Genomic DNA, 20176 nt, shown 5'->3' with positions numbered 1-20176 from the left:
GTCAAAATTAAAAATTCCACCTAGACTTCGCATTAAATAATCTCTAGATTCTATGACTCACATTTATACAGAGATGACAGAGGAGACCATGAGAAAAAGTTTATACAATTGATTAGAGAATGAAAACATATGTTTCTCCTTCAAATATTGCCAGCCAGGCGTCAAATAAATAATTTTAAAGTGGCCATTTTTGGACAGCTAGAAATAGGAAATGTCTGTAACAACTGACAAAGGGTTAATATCCCTCCCCCCCTTTTTTTTTTCCTTTTGGCTGCACCACGTAGCTTGTGGGATCTTAGTTCCTCAACCACGGATCGAACCCAGGCCCACGGCCGTGAAAGCACAGGGGTTTAGCCACTGGACCACTAGGGAATTTCTGGTACCCCTCTTTTATAAAAACCTTTTCACTGCAAGAAAGGATCAACTTGATCAAAATGTGTAAGGCCACAGTCAGAAAATTCACAAAGGGATACAAGTAGTTGCTAAATACATGGACAGTGAGTGGATATCCAGGATCACCATCACTAGTAGGCAAAAGAATGAAAAATTAAAACAGCAAAGGGTCACTAGGAAATACTTAAAAGAGTGACCCCCAATGGTGGGAGCTGTCACATCCGGCTTACAGGAGAAATATACTAGATCACTGATATACTTAGCCTCATAGACGTTCACCACAGTGAAAAACCAGAAATAACCGTAAATATTCCATAATGTGTAACGGATTTGAATCAGTTATAAAGCACCCATATGGTAGAATACCACACAGTTATTTTTAAAGTCATGTTGTAAAAGAACATTTAATGATAGGCTACGTTAGTAAATGAAAGATAGAGGCTACATAAAAAGGCACATAATCCCAAATTAAATTTTAAACACATCTAATGTACTGAAGACATGCCAGAATGTTAACAGCCTCACCACTGGAATTAGGTAGGGTTTTAATTTTCCTCCTTGAGCTCTTCTGAATTTCCAATTGCCAGAAAATGTGCCACCTTCATAATCAGACCATAAATGTTATTAAAATGAGACTCTTTAAGGGCTTACTTAAAGAATTCAAACACAAAATGTTTCCACTGTACTTACAATAAAAACGATTCACATCTGATTTTTCTCTAGAAATTAAGTGAGCTCTAAATGTTATGAGTAGACATCCAATGTTTTCATCCCCTTACATCTTGGCTTTTTCTTGGTACAGTCACACGACAAGGGAAAGGGGGATTGCCAACCACAATGAAAGTTTTTTGCTTCTCAACAGGATTTATTGACAGTTACACCTTCATTACAGGGAAGAATGCTTTACATGGCTGCCTTAGAATGCTTAGAGCTCTGCTGTCGAGTCTTTTTTTTAACAAGTGAGCAGTCTATTTATAGGATGAAACTGTTAAACACAGTGGTAATTACCTACCGTAATGACAGTACTCCTGAGAACGAATCTCATCATGTCATTTCATTCTTACCAGAAGCCCCAGGAGGTAGGCTGGATTGTGTCCCCATTTGACAAATAGGCAAACTGAGGCGAGGAGCACTCAGGGCCTTGCCATAGCCCCAGGGATAGGGGTGGTGCTGGAATCCAAGCCTAGGTGGACTGGCTTCGGGGGCGAGACTCCACTCTGAAGAAACCAGGCGGAGGCTAAACAGTGAGCGGCAGTCAGACCCCACCGTGAGCGGCACTGGCGGGCCACACATGGATCCATCACAGTCCGCACTTTCAGTTTGTTTGTTTTGATGTGGACCGTTTTTTTTTTTATTCAATTTGTGACAATATTGCTTTTGGTTTATGTTTTGTTTTTGGCTGCGAAGCATGCTAAGTCCTGTCCAACCCTTTGCTACCCTATGGACCATAAACCTCCAGATTCCTCTGTCTATGGGACTTCCCAAGCGAGACTACTGGAGTGGGTTGCCATTCCCTCCTCCAGGGGATCTTCCCGGACCAGGGATCGAACCTGCACCTCTTATTTCTCCTGCACTGGCAGGCAGATTAAACCACTAGTACCCCCTAGCTCCCTGACCAGGGATCAAACCAGCACCCCTACCCTGGAAGGTGAAGTTGACCACTGGACTGCCGGGAAAGGCTCCTGCACTTTCAGCTTTGTCAGCGGGGCTGAAGCTAAACGATCAGAAGGTAAAGACAGTTTCACAGGGGCAGAGTCTGCTTTTGCTCAGTTTCACTATATCCCCAGGAGGATTCAAGGTCCAGTTGTTGGGAGGTGGCCAGGGCTGCTTGGCAGAGGAAGCAGAAGTAAGAAAAATGCAAATGCACTGGCGAGGTTCTGAAACTAGCAAGTTGAAAACAAAGCAGGCGTGGGCTGCTGTCACTTTGTGTGTGTGTCTTTATTCTGTTTTGTCTTTTATTGAAGGATATTTGATTGTTACAGTGCTGCATTAGTTTCGGGTATACTGCAGAGTGATTCGGTTATACATGCACATATCTATATTCTTTAAAAAAAAATTCTTCTCCATTATAGTTGCATTGTGTGTATACACATGAAGAGTTCTATAACTGACTTACAGGCGCCAGACTGCAAACAAGATGGGCTCCAGGCAGCTGAAAGGGGCAGAGAGAGAGGCTTTTCCTCTGTCCCTTATCTGGGTACGACATAACAACTTAACAGCAAATTTGTTTACTTTTTTTGTTTCTTGGTGGTGGGGTTTTGTTGTTTTTGTTTTTTAATTGAAACCCTTTCAAAACATCCTCAAAGTAGTGAACAATCCAAGATCAACTCTGGAAAGCTGGGGGTACAGACAACTGCAAAAACAGAGGGCAGAGACAGTAATTCTTAAAACCGACTCCTTCCTGCTCCCACAGAAAGGTGGGCACAGACAGCACGGGATAAGAATGCAAAGTCAGGACTCATTCTGAGGACTACGATTTGCTTTCTTTGCTGTTCCTTCTTTTTGTCTTGGGGGAAAGGGTGCAATTTCCACACTTCCTGCGCTGTCTTATTCCCACCTCTGAGCACTGTGTTGTCTTTCTATCCCATCCAACATCTACTATACACAGATGAGCAGTACCTGCCATCAGGAGCTCAATCCTCATGTAATTACTTCCACACAATATCTTGACATAGAACATGGGCTTACAGGTTGCCACAAATCCTCCGTTCAGTGCCCACAGGAGTACGACTAAAAAATGATCTCATGGCTCCATAACTTCCCATAAATACAGAACCTTAAGTTTCCACCCTACTCACTCCCCTAACAAATAGAGCAAAGACGCACAAAAGCAAGACCCAAGTGTACAAAACTGCTCCTGACCTTGCAAAGCAAGCATGAAGAAAATGTTCTGACGTGATTTTATGAAGCAGCTTGGTTTCTGTCTGAGGGGGACAGGGAAGTTTCAGTCCACAATTGATCCCTGCTGTTCAGAATTGCCGATACAGCCAACTGAAAGTCCTGTTTCCCCTGATGCTCATATTAAGACTGGACTCATCTCAGATTGACTCACTCTTGTCCTGCAACTAACCAGTACTTCAAAGTATGCTTTTTGTTAAATTCTTAATGGAACGTTTCTCTGTGAGGAGAAAAGCAGAAATAGGACTCCTGGGAAGGTCATAAGTTCATGCTGCTGCTGCTAAGTCACTTCAGTTGTGTCTGACTCTGTGCGACCCCATAGACGGCAGCCCACCAGGCTCCCCTGTCCCTGGGATTCTCCAGGCAAGAACACTGGAGTGGGTTGCCATTTCCTTCTCCAATGCATGAAAGTGAAAAGTGAAAGTGAAGTCTCTCAGCTGTGTCTGACTCTTTACGATCCCATGGACTGCAGCCTACCAGGCTCCTCCATCCATGGGATTTTCCAGGCAAGAGTACTGGAGTGGGGTGCCATCGCCTTCTCCGAGTTATGTTCATATTGCTTTACAATTTGATGTTTATGGGCTAAAAATTAACACAGGACAGAAAACCCTAAACAACAGGGTCCTACTGTATAGCACAGGGAATTGTATTCAATACCCTGTGATAAACCATAATGGAAAAGAATAGAAAAAGAATATACATATATATATAACTTAGTCACTTTGCTGTATAGCAGAAATTAACACAATGTAAATCAACTATGCTTCAGTTAAAAACAACAACCTTGTATCTGTCCAACCTGAGAGACGAGACATAGACTTTCAAAGAAAAACCAGAGTAATAAGAAAAATTTTAATTAAGCAAATATGCAAGTCTATACATAATTCTCATGGAAACTTTTATTTGGGGATTCTCTGACAGTTCAGTGGTTAGAATTTGCTGTTTTTATTGCTAGGGCCAGGGTTCAATTCCTGGTTGGGCAGGGGGGATTTTTTTTTTTTAATCTCTTTAAAAACAGCCACTGGGCCTGGCAGAGCAGCTGCACACACGGCAGTGCGGAGGCAGAGAAGGGGTTGGTGATACCGTGCTATAAATCTGTGGTCCAGTCCACCTCCCTAAAATAAAAAAATAAAAAAAAAAACAGCCACTGGCACTTGTAAAATTGCAAGACTGATGTGGAAAAAACAAACAAAACTTTACTCAAAAGATAGTCTTGAATTTTAAACTTTAATACACAACATGTTTCTTTTTTTAGTTTTATTTTATATTGACGCATAGGGAATGGCAACCCACTCCACTGTTCTTGCCTAGAGAATCCCCATGGACAAAGGAGCCTGGTGGGCTACAGTCCATGAGGCTGCAAAAAGTCGGACACGACTAAGCACAGGTAGTTAATTAACAATGTTATGTTACTTTCAGGTATATAGCAAAGCGATTCATTTATACATATACATGTATCTATTCCTTTTCAAATTCTTTTCCCATTTAGGTTATTACAGAATATTGAGCAGAGTTCCCTGTGCTATATATAGTAGATCCTTGTTGGTTATCTATTTTAAACACAGCAGTGTGTGCATGTCAATCCCAAACTCCCAATCCACCTCTCTCCCCATAACATGTTTCTGTTTGGGAAAATTCACTATTACAAAATATCAAATCCTCTCTAAATTAATTAATGTACTTTCCAAAAAAATTCCAATTAAAAAACATGATATTTAAAGAAATTAATGCAAGAATTCTCAAGTTCATCTTAGAATAAACAGGACAGACTAGCCAAAATATTCTTAATAAAAGAAGTATAAAGAGAAAATCTTTTCTGACATTTTTAAATGTATTTATAAAACTCAACTAAGTTTTAAAAGTATGATATTAACATGAAAACAAGCAGATCAGTGGAACAAAACAAAATATCCAGTAGTAGACATATAAAAGAATTCCATGTATGAAAAAGGTAGCTCTTAAAATAGACAGGGAAAGAATGAATCGTTGGTAAAACTGGCACAATATCTGGAAAGGATGTTAATTTTTCTTTTTGGCTGCAATGCCTGGCATGCAGGATCTTAGTTCCCTGGCCAGGAATTGAACCTGCGCCCTCTGCAATGGCAGTGAGGAGTCTTAACCACTGGACTGCCAGGGAAGTCCTGGAAGTTAAATTTCTAATTCATAGTATTTGGTAGGCCAAACAACAGACACACATACACACACTCCAAAGATGCCCATGCCCCAACCACCAGAACCTCTGAATGCATTACGTGACGTGGCTAAAGGGCCTTTGTAAATAGACAGAATCCAGGCTGTTTTGTTGTCGTCATTGTTTAGTCGCCCAGTCGTGTTTGACTCTTTTGGGACTCCATGGATTGGGATTTCCCAGGCAAGAATACTGTTACGGGTTGTATTTTCCTCCTCCAAGGGATCCTCCCCATGCAGGGATCAAACCTGCGTCTCTTAACATCTTCTGCATTGGCAGGCAGATTCCTTACTACTAACAACACTGGTGCGTGTTCATTCACTAAGTCATGTCTGACTCTTTGTGACCCCATGGACTGTAGCCCATCAGGCTCCTCTGTCCATGGGATTTTCCAGGCAAGAACACTGGAGTGGGTTGTCACTTCCTTCTCCAGAGAAGCCCTTATCTAGGTGAGCCCAATCTAATTATATTAACCCTCTAAAGCAGAAAAACTTATCTGGCTAGAGTCAGAAAGATGCTGGAGAAGCGGAAGGCAAGAGAGATGCAGAAGCAGACGTGAAACCTGAAAAAGACTAACCCCATCGCTTCGTGCCTCGAAGATGGAGGGGAAGCAACAGGAAGGGATGTAGGTGGCCTTGGAAAGAGAGAGAGGCTCCTGGGTGATAGTCGGGTAACAGGAACCTCAGTCCCACAGCTGCAAGCAACTGGATCTTGCCAACAACACGAATGAGCTTAGAAAAGGATTCTGGGCAGACCCTCCTAGCCGCCAACATCTTGATTTCAGCCTCGTGAAACCTGCCACAGGAACCAGACTTCTCACCGACAGACTGTGAGATTATCCGTCTGCATGGTTTTAAGCCACTGTTTGTGGGCATTTGTTACGGCAGCTAAAGAAAACGAATACACATCATACACCAAAATTCCTTCTAAGTCGATGGAAAAAAAAAATGCTAGTGTCAAAAAGACACCAGGGCAGTGAAAAGCAATGGCTGGCACACGCAGCAATGTGAAGAACCTCAAGAATATTATGCTAAGCCCGACTCAGAAGACTGTAGGCTGTGGGATTCTATTTGGCTGATGCTCTAGAACTGGCAAATCTAAGAAAGCAGAAGAGCGGTTACCCAGGGAAGGAGACAGGGTTACTGACTGGAAAGGGGGATAAGAGCACTTTCTGCGAGATGGAATGTTCTCTTCGGTGACTGGGGTGGGGTCACACAGGTATGTACACTCATCAAAGCTCACTGAACAGGATCCTTAAAATCTGTGCCTTTGCTTAGATGCAAATCTCTCATTTTTTAAAAAGCGTTGAGGAAAAAAAAAAAAGCCCTAAGAGAAAATACAGCTACAGGTTTCAGATTATCTTCAACTGCTCTAGGAGGAAACCTGGTCAGATCTAATCAAGTGCCACACACACAGGGCCTTTGCCCCAGTAGTTCTACTTCTGGGAATCAATGTTGCAAACCGATTGCACACACAGGAAATGGTATGACATTATTCACTGTCTAATTGTTTATAATAATAAAAGACTGGGACGAGCTTGAATGGCCATCAACAGAGGACTGGTTTAATAAATTAGAGTGCAGCTGCCCCCACAATGAAGTATGCACTTTCTTTAAAAACAAAGAAAAAAAAAAGGGTGAAGATGAAAAAAAAGGTGAAGATGCTTTGTATTTCCTGATCTGGGATAATCTGCAAAATATTTTTGCACAAAGCAAATGCAGGATAGTGTATACATTACACTCCATTTTGTGCAAAATTTTAAAAGACAGAGGGGAGAGCTAAATAAGAATATATAGATCTGCATTTGCTTATATATGAATAAAGAAATTCTGGAAGGATGCATGAGAAATAAAATTACCTTTATTGGGGTACGGGGTGGAGGAGGGAGACCTAATCCCACCTTTTCATTGTAACCTTTCTGTATTTTTGATTCTCAAATTACATAAATTTGGAGAGGCTTTAATGCGATAAAAAATTGTAAGTATCTTCACATTTAAGAAGGCCATTCTAATGATACCAAAAGCAGAAACCACACAGTGATAGCCATGAATTCATTAAACGTTTAAAACTTCTGTACATCAGAAACCTCAGAAAGTAGTTTAATAACACCCTAAGCAGCAAGATTATGGATGGAGAATCAGTCTCACACACAGCTGATGACAAGACTTAAGTAGTACAGCTTCTCTCTACAGAAATACACAAGCTTTTCACACAGCTGCTAGGAATTTATTCTACAGACATATTTCATTCAAGGACATGAGGATATTAATTGCCTCATTGTCTGTCAAAGCAAAAAGGATACAAATCCAAGAGCCCAACAAGTGGAGACATTTATACAAAGAATGTACCACTCAGAATAGAACACTATCATTGTTAAGAATAAATAGGGCAGATCCAAATGAAGAGATGTCAAAATACGCAACGAAGGTGAATAAAGCCAGTTGGAGAACAATCTGTAGAACAACTTGGAGAGTCTGAGGACAGGTTAGTGTACTTGTATATATCTGATTTGATCTATTGGGAGAAGACACTAGAGAGACACTTAAGAGAGGAATAAGTGGAGATCTCTGGGGAGATCTGGAAAAAAATGGAGAGGATGCTCCTCAACCATGGGAAAATAGCTTTCTGTTAAATCACCCAGTTTGTGGTCATACAATTTCTTACTGCAGACCTAGGAAGGTAATACCTCTCTGAATATGTTCTCAGAATTACTAAAATAGAAAGGATTTCAGAAAGTGAGATGGTTGGGCTAAAATTATCAGAGCAAGGGAAATGCTCTAAGCCAAATCTCCCCAGGCTCAGAGATTTGGGGGGCCCGACCACGGTCACACCGGGGTGAGTATCAGGGCTGAGATCCAGGCTGATACCTGTCTCCACCCAGCATCCTGGTCTATAGCACCTGTGGGTGGGCAGGGAAGCCAGGACTAGAACCCACTGTTGCCCAAAATCCAGGAAGGTTCAGGTTAGTGGTACAGGCCATGGAGATCTCCATTATTTCTGTGTGATCCTTGTAACATTTACAGAACCTTTGTTTTGTTTACCCAGCAAAGAGAAAATATTTTGTTAAAAAACACAGCCCTGAGGTTATACAGAGTGAAGTAAGTCAGACACAGAAGCACAAATATTGTATGGTGTCGCTTACGTGTGGAATTTTTAAAAATGGTACAAATGAATTTATTTACAAAACAGAAACAGAGTTACAGATGTAGAATAATCTTATGGTCACCAGGGGGGAAAGGAGGGAGAGGGATAAATTGGGAGATAGGGATTAACATATACAGACTACTATACACAAAATGGGGCTTCCCCAGGGGCTTATCAATAAAGAATCCACCTGCTATGCAGGAGATGCAGGAGACCTGGGTTTGATCCCTGGGTTGGGAAGATCTCCTGGAGGAGGGCATGGCAACACACTCCAGTATTCTTGCCTGGAGAATCCCATGGACAGAGGAGCCTGGTGGGCTACAGTCCACAGGGTCCACAAAGAGCTGGACACGACTGAAGTGACTGAGCACGCGCACACACATAAAACAGATAACTAATAATGACCTTCTGTATAGCACAGGGAACTCGACTCAACACACTGTAATGACCGATACGGGAAAAGACTAAAAAAAAGAGTGGATACACGTATGTGTATAACTGATTCACTATGCTGTACACCGAAAGCTAACAATATTGTGCATCAACTATACGCCAATAAGAATTAAAAAAAAAAAAATAGCTCTGAGGGGAGGGAAGAAAAGACCATAGCCCTCAGATCCGTTTTCACAGGGGTTCTCTGAAATTGCCAGTCAGTTAAGCAGCTGAGAAAAATCTGTGATTCAAGGCCTTGAATGAAGAGTGGAAGGGGTCAGTGCTGTCAAGTATGAAAATGGACCCAAATCCTTCTCTCCTGCAATTGTTCCTCTGAATGGAAGGCCAAGGTGCGTGCAGCGGGGTCCAGGATCTCACGTGGGCTCTGGGTGCCAGACCTGCAGGCCCGAGAGTCCCCTTCCCTGGGGTTTTGGACTGGAACTTTGGGAAAAGTTCCCCACTCAAGTAGGCAGCTCCAGAGGGCGAAGCCTTATCCCCCACCCCAACCCTGAAAAGAAAACCCTCTCGGTGAGAAATAACGGTACCTTTACCCAGAGAAAGGAGGGGCAGAAGGAGGGCCTTCTGGGGCCCTACAACCCCACATTTCCCTGCCTCTGAGGCCCACAAGCTCCTTGCCCCTTCCCTGGTTGCCAAAGACAGTAGCAGCCTTCCAGAACCTTCCACCTTTGCCCAAGTCCTTGGCAATTTTTCTTTCATTGACTAGTGCCTATTCCCCCCCTCTCTACAACTTCACATTAGACACAGCTCCCTATCAGGGGTTCTGCCTCCCCCCACCCACCCACCCAGCCCTCTGATCACAGTATTCCTTCCTGCAGGGCCTGATGAGGCTTCAGAATGATTTCGGCATCATTCTTTCTAGGTGGCCACACATTCACACCCCAGATGAGTCCTGTGTGCCATTCTGTTTGCATAACAAAGACTTGAGCCAGAATGAATCTGTGCATCCAAGCATGAACACTCAAAGTGCCCTATAGCAGCCCAGTGGAAGTCACCTGTTCCCCACCTCACCCTCAGCTCTGTATCCCCTAAGAGGCATGCAGGTCCCAGAACAGCCATCCCCAAGCTGGGTTCACACATACCCTCTGGACACATCCTCCCCATCTTTGTTATTAGCTCTCCTTGCCCCAGACTAAGGGGCTTCCCAGGTGGAGCAGTGGTAAAGAACCCACTTGCCAATGCAGGAGACACAGGAGACTGAGGTTCAATCCCTGGGTCAGAAAGATCCCCTAGAGAAGGAAATGGCAACCCACTCCAGTATTCTTGCCTGGGAAATCCCATGGACGGAGGAGCCTAGGGGCTACACCCCATGGGGTTGCAAAAGAGTTGGACACGACTGAGTGACTGAGCACACACACACACACCTCAGAGTCACCCAGCTCCTGCTCAACTTCTTTATCACCATCAGTGAGACATCCCTGGATCCATCAGATCACAGGCTGTGCCCTGGTTACAAAAGCCCTCCAGGGTCTTGAGGCCCCACCCCCACCTCCTCTCAAGCACAATTTCCATAAAAGTTCCAAAGGACTTTCAGACCTGTGGTCCTCCTCCCCGACTGACACTCTGAACCCCAGCAAACCTGTCACCTGCCGGGCTCACCCCAGCTAAAGTCAGCCCTGCTGCTGTGAACATTTCTGCCCAGGCCCTGTGTGTGTAGCTTTTAAAACTGCTTAGGGCCCTGAGTTAGGACCTAACCAGTTTTCAACATATTAAATATATTTCCCCCACAGTCTCAGTATTTCAGGCCTTGTGCTAGGTCTCAAAAGCTCCATGCTAGCCACTGTTTTTCTGCTCTCCCCCATAGACTGAACTCTTAAGGCACAAACTAAATTTTACAACAAGACACAAATGTTAAGAAAAGCCAGCCACACAAAGTACAAATCAAAAACAACCAAGATCATACTGCCAAAGCTGTTGGTTATTGGGGGAAAACCAAGGAGAAAGATGTTGACCCAAATTTATAAGCACCTGTTGAAAATCCAAAAGTCAGCAAACAGGGCCACATGTCACCTGTGATATGACAGTGCCAGGCACTGAAAAATGCTAACAGCAAAGAATAATCCTATAAATCAGTGACTCCTAGTTTTTTTTTTTTTTTTGACAAACAGTAACATTTGCACACACAGGAAAGAAATCAAAGGGAGCCTAAATAAGGTTGCCAACTCCTTGATTTGCCAAATCAGAATTTTTTTTAAGTGTACCATCTTAAAAAATAAATAAATGTGTGCCATCTGCTGTCTGCATAATTTCACAAGAGATGGAATCTTTTAACTCCAAAAAAAAAAAAAAAAGACAAGAAAGAATGTAAACTCAGATTAAAGAAGTTCATTCTCTAAGGAAGGACAAGCTAAGAGCTTTTGGGCACATTTTAGTATTGGATAGTGTGCAGGTGAAATGAAAGGCAAATGTTCCAAGTCTCTAAAACCACCAGGGCACTGGAAATATTGCTGAAGGGCCGAGAAGGATACATCTCAACTCCTGGCTCAGAAGTGGAGTCTTAATCACTTGACCCCCAAAGAGGAAGGCCATAAGGAGACCCCCCTCCCTGTGGTGGCCAGGGGTGGGCAGTTTCTCCTGTGTGTGCCACAGACTGGCCTGTTTGCACTGTACTATCTGGATGAGGGCAGTCCTGGGTAGCTGCATGATAACAGGTAAAATTCACCAAGCACTTATTCCACGCCAGGCCCTGTGCTAAGCCCTTCTCAGACATTCTATCATCAAATTGTTCCTAACAGTGCCAGTGAGGGAGGTATAATTATGATCCCAGTTTTACAGGTCCGGAAACGGGTTTAATCGAAGAAAAGGGACGTCTCTAAACAAGGCACAAACCTAAGTCTGATACCAAAATCTGTGTTCACAACACCCTGAGAGGTTAAGTGAAGAAAGGGTCAGGGGACTGGGGAAAACAGAAAGGGTGGCTTTGAAAATGAAAATCGAATGCCCAAAACAGTGACCCTGAAAAGTTGGCATTCCGGACTCTGCCTGAAGACCAAAGAGGGTGTTCCATAGGGGCACGCACAGGCTGCTCAGAAGTCTTGACTCAGGATCTGTGCTAAATCCAGGCGGCCCAGCTACTGCCACAGTCCTGGTATTTGGGCTTCCCACTCTCCCTCAGAGCACCTGGGAGCTACGGATGGTTGTGAAGTGGGAGCAGCCCCAAGGAGGGCACAGCCCCACCCCCACCCCACGACAGCCCTAGAACAAAGGTCAGCCCAGGCGGGCTCCACTCCACATCCCTTCCCAGGCCCCTCTGTAATATTTTGCTGCTGCTGCTCTTCATTTGCTAAGTTGTGTCCAATTTTTGCAACCCCCTGAACTGTAGCCCTCCATGCTACTCTCTGTGGAATTTCCCGACCCAAGGATCAAACCCATGTCTCCTGCGTGGTAGGTGGGTTCTTTACCGCTGAGCTACCTAGGACCCTGTAACATTTTAGATGCAGATTAATGGCCTCTGTTCCTCCTCCCACCCCTCTGAAAGGCAAGACAAACCAGTGGAGAGCCTGAAACACCATCCACTGGGGCCTGGGAAGGGTCCAGAGGTGCCCAGGAGCTCCCCTAAATAAGAGTCTCCCCCAGACAGGGTCCCTGAAAGGCACCTCCTCAAAGGGAGGTACCTTAGCAACGCTGGGGAGATCTGAGTCCCTCCGAAGTTCTAGCACCAGCTGACAGGTTCCTGAAACACAGGGTTTTGCCCTTGGTCTTGAAAAAAGTGTGAACTTTGGCCAGGCTGAAAAGACAGCCATCCGTTCTCCCAGCCTTCTAAATAAAATACAAAGCTGTTTAAACACACACACATCCTTCAACTTACCTTTCCAGCCTTCTCCCTGTTGTAACCACATGATCCCAAATTCATCTGGCCCCTTCCCAGTCACACAGCTTTGCAGTCACAAGGCTGGGCCCAGCCCCACAGGGAGGACAAGCGTGCCTCCTCCTCACAAAAGACCAAGTCCACAACCCTGGGATCCAGTCCCACTGGGGCTATGCCAGGCCTGGGGTCAGACAGCCAATTCCCTAACCCTCACCTTCAGCTTCTTTAACGCTAAACACGGCCGGAGTCACCTCTATGACTGGACTTCCTCTTTCCTCAGCTAGTCAGCAAGCATTGAGCACCTTCTGTGTGCCAGGCCCTCTGCTAGATGCCAGGACATGCGCAGAGACCCACGTCTCTGCTGCCCTCATGAAGCTCACACTCGGGGGCAGAGAGACCTGTAAAACGGGCATTGCTTACAGTATTTCTCCGAGGAATAAATAATACATGAAAGGCATTTAACACAGAGCCAGGCACAATGCACGAGGGCTAAGCCGCTTCAGTCGTGTCCAGCTCTTTGCGACCCTAACGGACTGTAGCTCGCCAGGCTCCTCTGTCCTTGGGATTCCCCAGGCAAGAATACTGGAGTGGGTTACCATGCCCTCCTCCAAGGGATCTTCCCAACACAAGGATCGAACTCGCGTCTCCTGCGTCTCCAGCACTGCAGGTAGATTCTTTACTCACTGAGCCCCCTGGGAAGCCCATATTGGAAGCATACAAGGTAGCATATTATATTGGTTTAGCATACAAGACTTTTTGCTCACCATTTTTCTTTTTTCCTCTTTCATAAAACAATATTGTTTAAATATAATTGATATATAACCTTTTGTAAGTTTAAGGTGTGCAGTGAGTTGATTTTTTTTTTTACAGTTTTTTTACTCTTTTGGCCTAGCCTCGCTGCATGTGGGACTCTTACCTCCCCAACCAAGGATCAAACCCACATCCCCTGCATTGGAAGCCGGAGTCCCAACCACCAGACCACCAGGGAAGTCCCCAAGGTGTTGATTTTATATTTATCTGTTTCAATATGCTTGCCACCATAGCATTAGCTAATACCTCTATGATGACAGACAAGTATCATTTCTTTTTTGTAATGGGAAAAATTAAGATCTAGTCTCTTGGCAACTTTGCGGTTTATAATACAATGTTGTTGGCTATTATCATTATGCTGTGAGTTAACTAGATCTCTAAAACCTATTTATCTGGGAGTTGTTAAAAGACATTTACCCACCTCCTTCCTCATGGCCTCCTGCGCATGCCCAGTCCAAGAGGACCATTCCAGGTGGGGTGAACCAGCGGCTACGCTCACCTAGTAGAACCTCTACACACGTCCTCGTGACGTGTTTGTATATAAGGAAATGGTGCTCGTCATTATTCTTCATAATAAGCTGCCCCCTTTATCTGGAATGACCCTCTCTTCTCCGGCACCCCTCAATCCGGCCTGCTGGAAGTGCCCTCCATCCGTCTGGGCGTAGCACAAAGCTTACCTCCCAGACTTCGTCCAGGGATGGAGGATTCAGGAGCTGGGAACCCTTCTGGAAGGCTTGTCTGCATGTCCACTCACCCTTTCTCCCTGGGCTGCCTGGCACTGACTCTGTTCTGCCCCCATTAGCAGTGCCTAGGTCTCACGTGCTTAAATCCTCCATCGGCCAGGATATGAGGTATACTGGCCCTCTGGTATGTGAGGAGCACAACTGCCTTGGAAAGCGAGAAAGCAAAAAGTGGCAAGACCAGGTAAGACGCTGACGGGAGAACAAAGGGTATATTAGAGACAAAATCTGAGTCCACATTACAGAGACCCTTAGTAACTGGACAGTGGGTTCAGACTCCAGACGCCAGTGAGCCTTCGAAGCTACCAATTTTTGAGGCTCGAGGTAGAGTGGACCCTGATGGACAATGGATGAGGTGATCCAAGGGTGACCACAGGCGAGATCCCCAGGGACCGCAGCTGGACACGAAGCTCATCCCAGTTGACACTTGTGATCCAAGTACTTTTCACAGTAACTCAAACTACTCAGTAGAGTGCAGTAATTCTCTATATTTTCTGTTGTGCAGCTTCCCCCCAAATGGCCTGGTTTCCTCTGAACATGCTACCCTATAATGTGCCACTCTGGCATAGTGATTATTATTTTGTATCAAAGGTAGTTGAGAAACAGCTGGTGCGAAAAGGACACTCTGACCCTCCTTCCCCCTCTGAAAGCAAAAAATAAATTTCCCATGGGAAAGGCACCCTCTCTGTACCAGAAGGGTAGGAGGCATCCTTATCAGCAGAGATAGAGAATTTAGGGTGAGAGAGCTGTGTAAACAAACCTTGTTATTTTTTCACCAGTTTATTACCCCAAGCCCAAGCCCCTTTGTCAAAGCTCCTTGTTTCTTTGCCTAAAAGGCATAAAAGCTTCCTGAATCAGTTAGACTTCTTTGAGTCTCATATTTTTATGGCGCACCCATATGCAGGAAATTAAATTTGCTTTTCTCCTGTTAATCCCTTGTGTCAATTTTAATTATTAGAACCAGCCAAAGAACATAAAAGGAAAGAAGGGAACACTTTTCTACCCCTGCACCTTCAAAAGGTCATCACCGTTTTCTAAGGTCAGCAATCTTTCTTTTCATTGACAGGAGGACTCAGCACTTACAAGATAAAAACATCTCAATCTAGATGTCATCAGAACTTCAAACAGAAATAGCTAAATCCAGACTCGGCTTGTCTCCGACAAACACATAGGAGGTCCCACCAGCTCACCAGGTTCAAAGAAGCTAAGACAAATGTGCTATGGGGACGCAGGTGGGCACTGATGCTGATGTTCAACGCCCAGGCAAAAGATGGAGTTGATTCAGGTAAACTGGGTCGGGGGTTACAGGTAAGGCTCAGTCACACTTTCAGATGTTCCATAAAATCAAGGAAACAAAGCAATGCTTACTTAGGAAATCTGAGACAAAGAAAAATGTCTGATCAGGCAAAATGGACAACCTTAGTGACCGAAGGGAAGAATACTGATCTTGGTTTGGAAACTGTGACATTTTGGGGTTCGAAAGATGTCTGTTTACCTGCTTCAATACCTTTTTTTAAAGTTTCTTATTTTGCCTTTTTTAAATTTTGTATTGAGGTATTTCAGGTGAACAGCAAAGGGACTCAGCGATACACATCCATTCTCCCCCAAACTCCCCTCCCATCCAGGCTGCCACATAACATTGAGCAGAGTTCCTTGTGCTATGCGGTAGGTCCTTGTTGGTTACCAATTTTAAATATAGCAGTGTGTAGTTCCCCAGTGGTCCAGTGGTTAGGACTCTACATGCTTTCACTGCTGAGGGTGTGGGTTCATTCCCTGGTCAGGGAACTAAGACCCTGCAAGTCGCACAGTGAAGCCAAAAATTAAAAAAAAAATAAGTTTAAAACCAAATGTTCTCTCCACCCTTGCCACTGTCCCACCATAGATCTCAGTGGTAACATAAAGAGTCATCTTTGCTAAAGAGACTGTCCATTTCCCCCTAGTTCTTCCTTCTTATAAAGATGTGTCCAAACAAAGATTTCTGGGCCTTAAGAAACTCAGGCTACACTTCAAGGAAACTTGTTACAAAAGTCATGAGACACGGTCAGCTGTGTCAGTGCCTGGAAACCCAGAGGCAGGGCGCCAATCGGTCAGCTCCACTTTTCTGTCTGGAAAGGCAATGGAATTGTTCCTGGAGGCCAAGGAAAGCACTACCACACCCAGGACAATGACCAGAGGCCCACAACCCAACCCCACTTCAGTTTTTAAGAGCATCCTCAAGGTCACTTACCTTTCCCACCTAGACAGAGGCTCACGTGCTCTATTTTGCCCGCTAACAGAATCTTCATCCCAAGAAGCAAAAATAAAATACTAAGAGGGTACACAGCATAGCAACGGGCCTTTGGTAGCAAGTGCAGGAAAAAAGAACCAATCAACAAAGAGACGTTGAAGAATTCCATCAAGTCTCTTTTCGGTCCCTGAGAGAGTGGGTGTCTAAGGCCAGATCTACTACTAATTAGCTGTAACGACTACCAGGTGATGAGCCTCAGCTTCTTCATTTATAAAATGTTCACTGCCCTGCTGCTGACCCCACTGTGAAATTCTGTGCAGAGACTTAAAAGAGTCCCCTTTGGAATGTATGAATCCAGGGCTCCTGGCAGCCTTTCAGCATTCTCCTTCCTGCTTACTCAAAAAAAAAAAAAAGACAATGGCAAGAAGCCATTCCTCTGCTACCTCCCCAGCACTGACAGGAGGCCCCACCCATTCACTGGGCTCCTGGCAGGCAGAAAGCCTGGTGGGGCCAGACAGATGGAACCAGAGGAACCAGAAGCATCCTTCAGCCTGCCTTTGCAGCCACAACCTCTAGTACTCTCCTTACTCAAGTTTGAATCTCAGCTTCCCTCATGTCTCCTAAACCAATTCATCCCTTCCAGACTTAGTTCCCAGGGAAATATGGATACTCTCCTCCACCTCTCTGGGGGTGCCTCAAAGAAAGCTTACACTTGCCACCGCGGACTGATTAGTCAGTGATCAAACCAAGTTAACGGATTACGACTAGGTTAAAAAAAAAAAAAACAGAATATGGAATAGAATAGAAAATATCACTGTCCTCACTCCGTAGAGTGTAAATATCCTGTGAGGCTCTTCTTGGGGGCTTCCCAGATGGCACTAGTGGTAAAGAAAATTAGAGACACCGTTGGATCCCTGAGTGGGGAAACTCCTCTGGAGAAGGGCATGGCAACCTACTCCAGCCAGTGTTCTTGCCTGGAAAATCCCATGGTCAGAGGACCCTGGCAGGCTACAGTCCATGGGTTCACAGAGACTCCCACATGAGTGAATCGACTTAGCACTCACGGCGCTCTTTTTGGAGTTTTATACTGATATATGCATGTGCCTGGGTGCGGATCTCTATTGTGGATCTCGGTCAGGAAAAGACAGAAGCTTATAGGCTGGAAGCAGTGGGATCTGACCCTGGGGACAGATGCCCCCATACACCCATTCCCCCTCCATCTCCTGTGGAGGATACAAAGGCCGGCAGAGGGTACTCAGAGCTCATGCATCCATCCTGCAACTGTACAAAACAGAGATGGCTGCAAAACAATTGAAACTTCTGACTCTCCTCCAGGGTAGTACTTTCTATAAAGCACAAAACAGGATAATCCACAAAAGACCAAGCCATCCGGGTAACAGTCTTGCCTCAGAAAGGTGCCTGGCACTTGGGAAGCTCAGCGCCAGGCAGGGGCTGAACCTGGGTGCTGAAGGCCCTGGGCTCCCTGCTTTCCTCCCACGTAAAGGACTGATTAGGTCAACAACTGGACTGGGGACTAGAAACCTCAGAGCCCACCCCTTTCTCGCTCCTCTTAAAAAAAAAATTTTTTTTTGGCAAATTGTACATCTCCCGATAAATTTTGCCTGCTGCTAAGTCACTTCAGTCGTGTCCGACTCTGTGCGATCCCATAGACAGCAGCCGACTCTGTGCGATCCCATAGACAGCAGCCCACTAGGCTCCTCTGTCCCTGGGATACTGGAGTGGGTTGCCATTTCCTTCTCCAATGCATGAAAGTGAAAAGTGAAAGTGAAGTCGCTCAGTAGTGCCCGACTCTTTGCGACCCCATGGACTGCAGCCCACCAGGCTTCGCCGTCCATGGGATTTTCCAGGCAAGAGTATTAGAGTGGGGTGCCATTGCCTTCTACAAAATTTTGCCTAGTATGAACCAAAGCTTGCAGACTGCTAGAAACGCCCCTAACCGGGAATCGGGCTGCAGAAAGGCAGTTTCAGCCAGGTGGCTAATGCTCCGGGCTCCCAGTAGGTGTGCGGCGAGGGGGCGGAGTGCATCTCCCAGGCTCCAGGCTCCAGGCTCCAGGCTCCGAGCCCGCATATGCAAACGCTCGGAAGCAGAAGCCTGGGTTTTTGGGACTCCGCCTCTGAACCCCGGGCCCTTAGTGCTATCCCCTCCTCCCAACTCTTCTGGCCGAGGACGGTGGGCCTGAGGAAAGCCCAGCTCACGATCGGGCGGGCTGGGGAAGAGGCCTGCTCGGGGCTGGATTCGCCAACCTCCTCCAGCTAGGAAGCGGCCAGCACTCCCCTAAGGTCCCGGCAAATCCCGGCCCGCGCCCGGGCGCCGGCCAGTCCGACGCGTGCCCCGCGGGCGCGTCCGCCGGTCTTAACATTCGCTGCCCTGGGATCTACCGGAGGAGGCGGGAGGCGGGCCCCGGAGCCGCAGATTTGGTGCCGGGTTGGGGACGTGGCAGGCCGCGCGCCGCCGCAGTCCTGTCGCAACGCGCGCCCCTTCCCCAGGCGCCAGGAATCCCGGAGCAGCCCCCCACCCCCACCCCGCGCCGGACCCCGCGCAACAGGCCCGCGTCTGCACCTAGATGAGCGCAGGGACCGCCTGCCCCGCTGCGGCCTCGGGGGACGCCGGCCCCAGCGCGCGGCCGCCTCCCTCCCGCCGGAAAGAGGCACGGCTGAAGGCCGGAGGCGCCCCCCGCGCGTCCTGCGCCTCTACGCACCTAGTTACCCGCGCGTCCCACATGGCCCGCGCCGCCGCTGCCGCCTCGGGAGCCGCTTCCCCGGGGACGGACTCAGCGGGCGGGGTCGCCTGCTCGCGGTAGCTCGGCCCCCTCCGCTGCGACGAGCGGGGCGGGGGCGCAGAGACCCCGGCGCCCGGCTGTATGCAGCCGCAGACCTATTCCAAGTTTCCACGTAGTTGCGAGGGCCCGAAAATTGTCACGTGCACGTCGCCGCTGGGTGGGAGGGGGTGTTTGTCATCGTGTGTTTTAAAGAGGCGCTTCGATGTCTCCCATCTCGCGGGCGAGCGCTCCAATGGGGTTGCTCTCGGCCACCTTTGGAAAAACGAGTGCTTCGAGCCGTGCACCTCGAGGGACCGGGCGCGCGCACAGCCCCCTCCGACAGGTTTTGGTCACGGTGACTTTTCACCCTAGCTAGGCCGCCGCGATTGTCCGGGAGACAGGAAATGGTCAGCCAATGGCCTTGAGCCCCGCCCCCGGACCTCTCGTCCCCTCCAACAAAGAAACTAGGGGGGCAAGCCCGGGGTAGATGCGCCTCGTGCCCATCACCTCCACTTCCTATCTGCCCCGGTTGAGTCTTATCTTGGACATGGAGTACTTACTGGGTGCTCGGCCTTCCATTCTAGGGGTGCTGGTGGAAAGAAGCCGGCAAGGCCCCCGACATCTTGACGCTCACCGGCATGCTCATGGCGCCGGTGGAGGAGTGACCCTCTCACTGCAGGAGGGAATAGAAAGGAACCTCCTGGAAGGGCAGTGGTCCCCGAAGGAGTTGGGGGGCGG

General features: G+C 46.8%; 1 protein-coding gene across 1 annotated transcript in view; it reads right to left on the bottom strand.

Annotated features, from left to right (window-relative positions):
• Positions 1-19942, bottom strand: part of TRANK1 (tetratricopeptide repeat and ankyrin repeat containing 1) — a 95915-nt gene extending 75973 nt beyond the window's left edge. Inside the window, 1 exon segment of the mRNA XM_070360035.1 lies at positions 19379-19942. Within this exon segment, the coding sequence (XP_070216136.1) occupies positions 19379-19401 (23 nt within the window). The 5' untranslated portion in view covers positions 19402-19942.
• Positions 19943-20176: the final 234 nt, after the last annotated feature.

This window comes from Bos mutus, chromosome 22, assembly GCF_027580195.1.
Source record: "Bos mutus isolate GX-2022 chromosome 22, NWIPB_WYAK_1.1, whole genome shotgun sequence".
Lineage (NCBI taxonomy): Eukaryota > Metazoa > Chordata > Mammalia > Artiodactyla > Bovidae > Bos > Bos mutus.
This window is presented reverse-complemented; position numbering and strand designations above follow the sequence as displayed.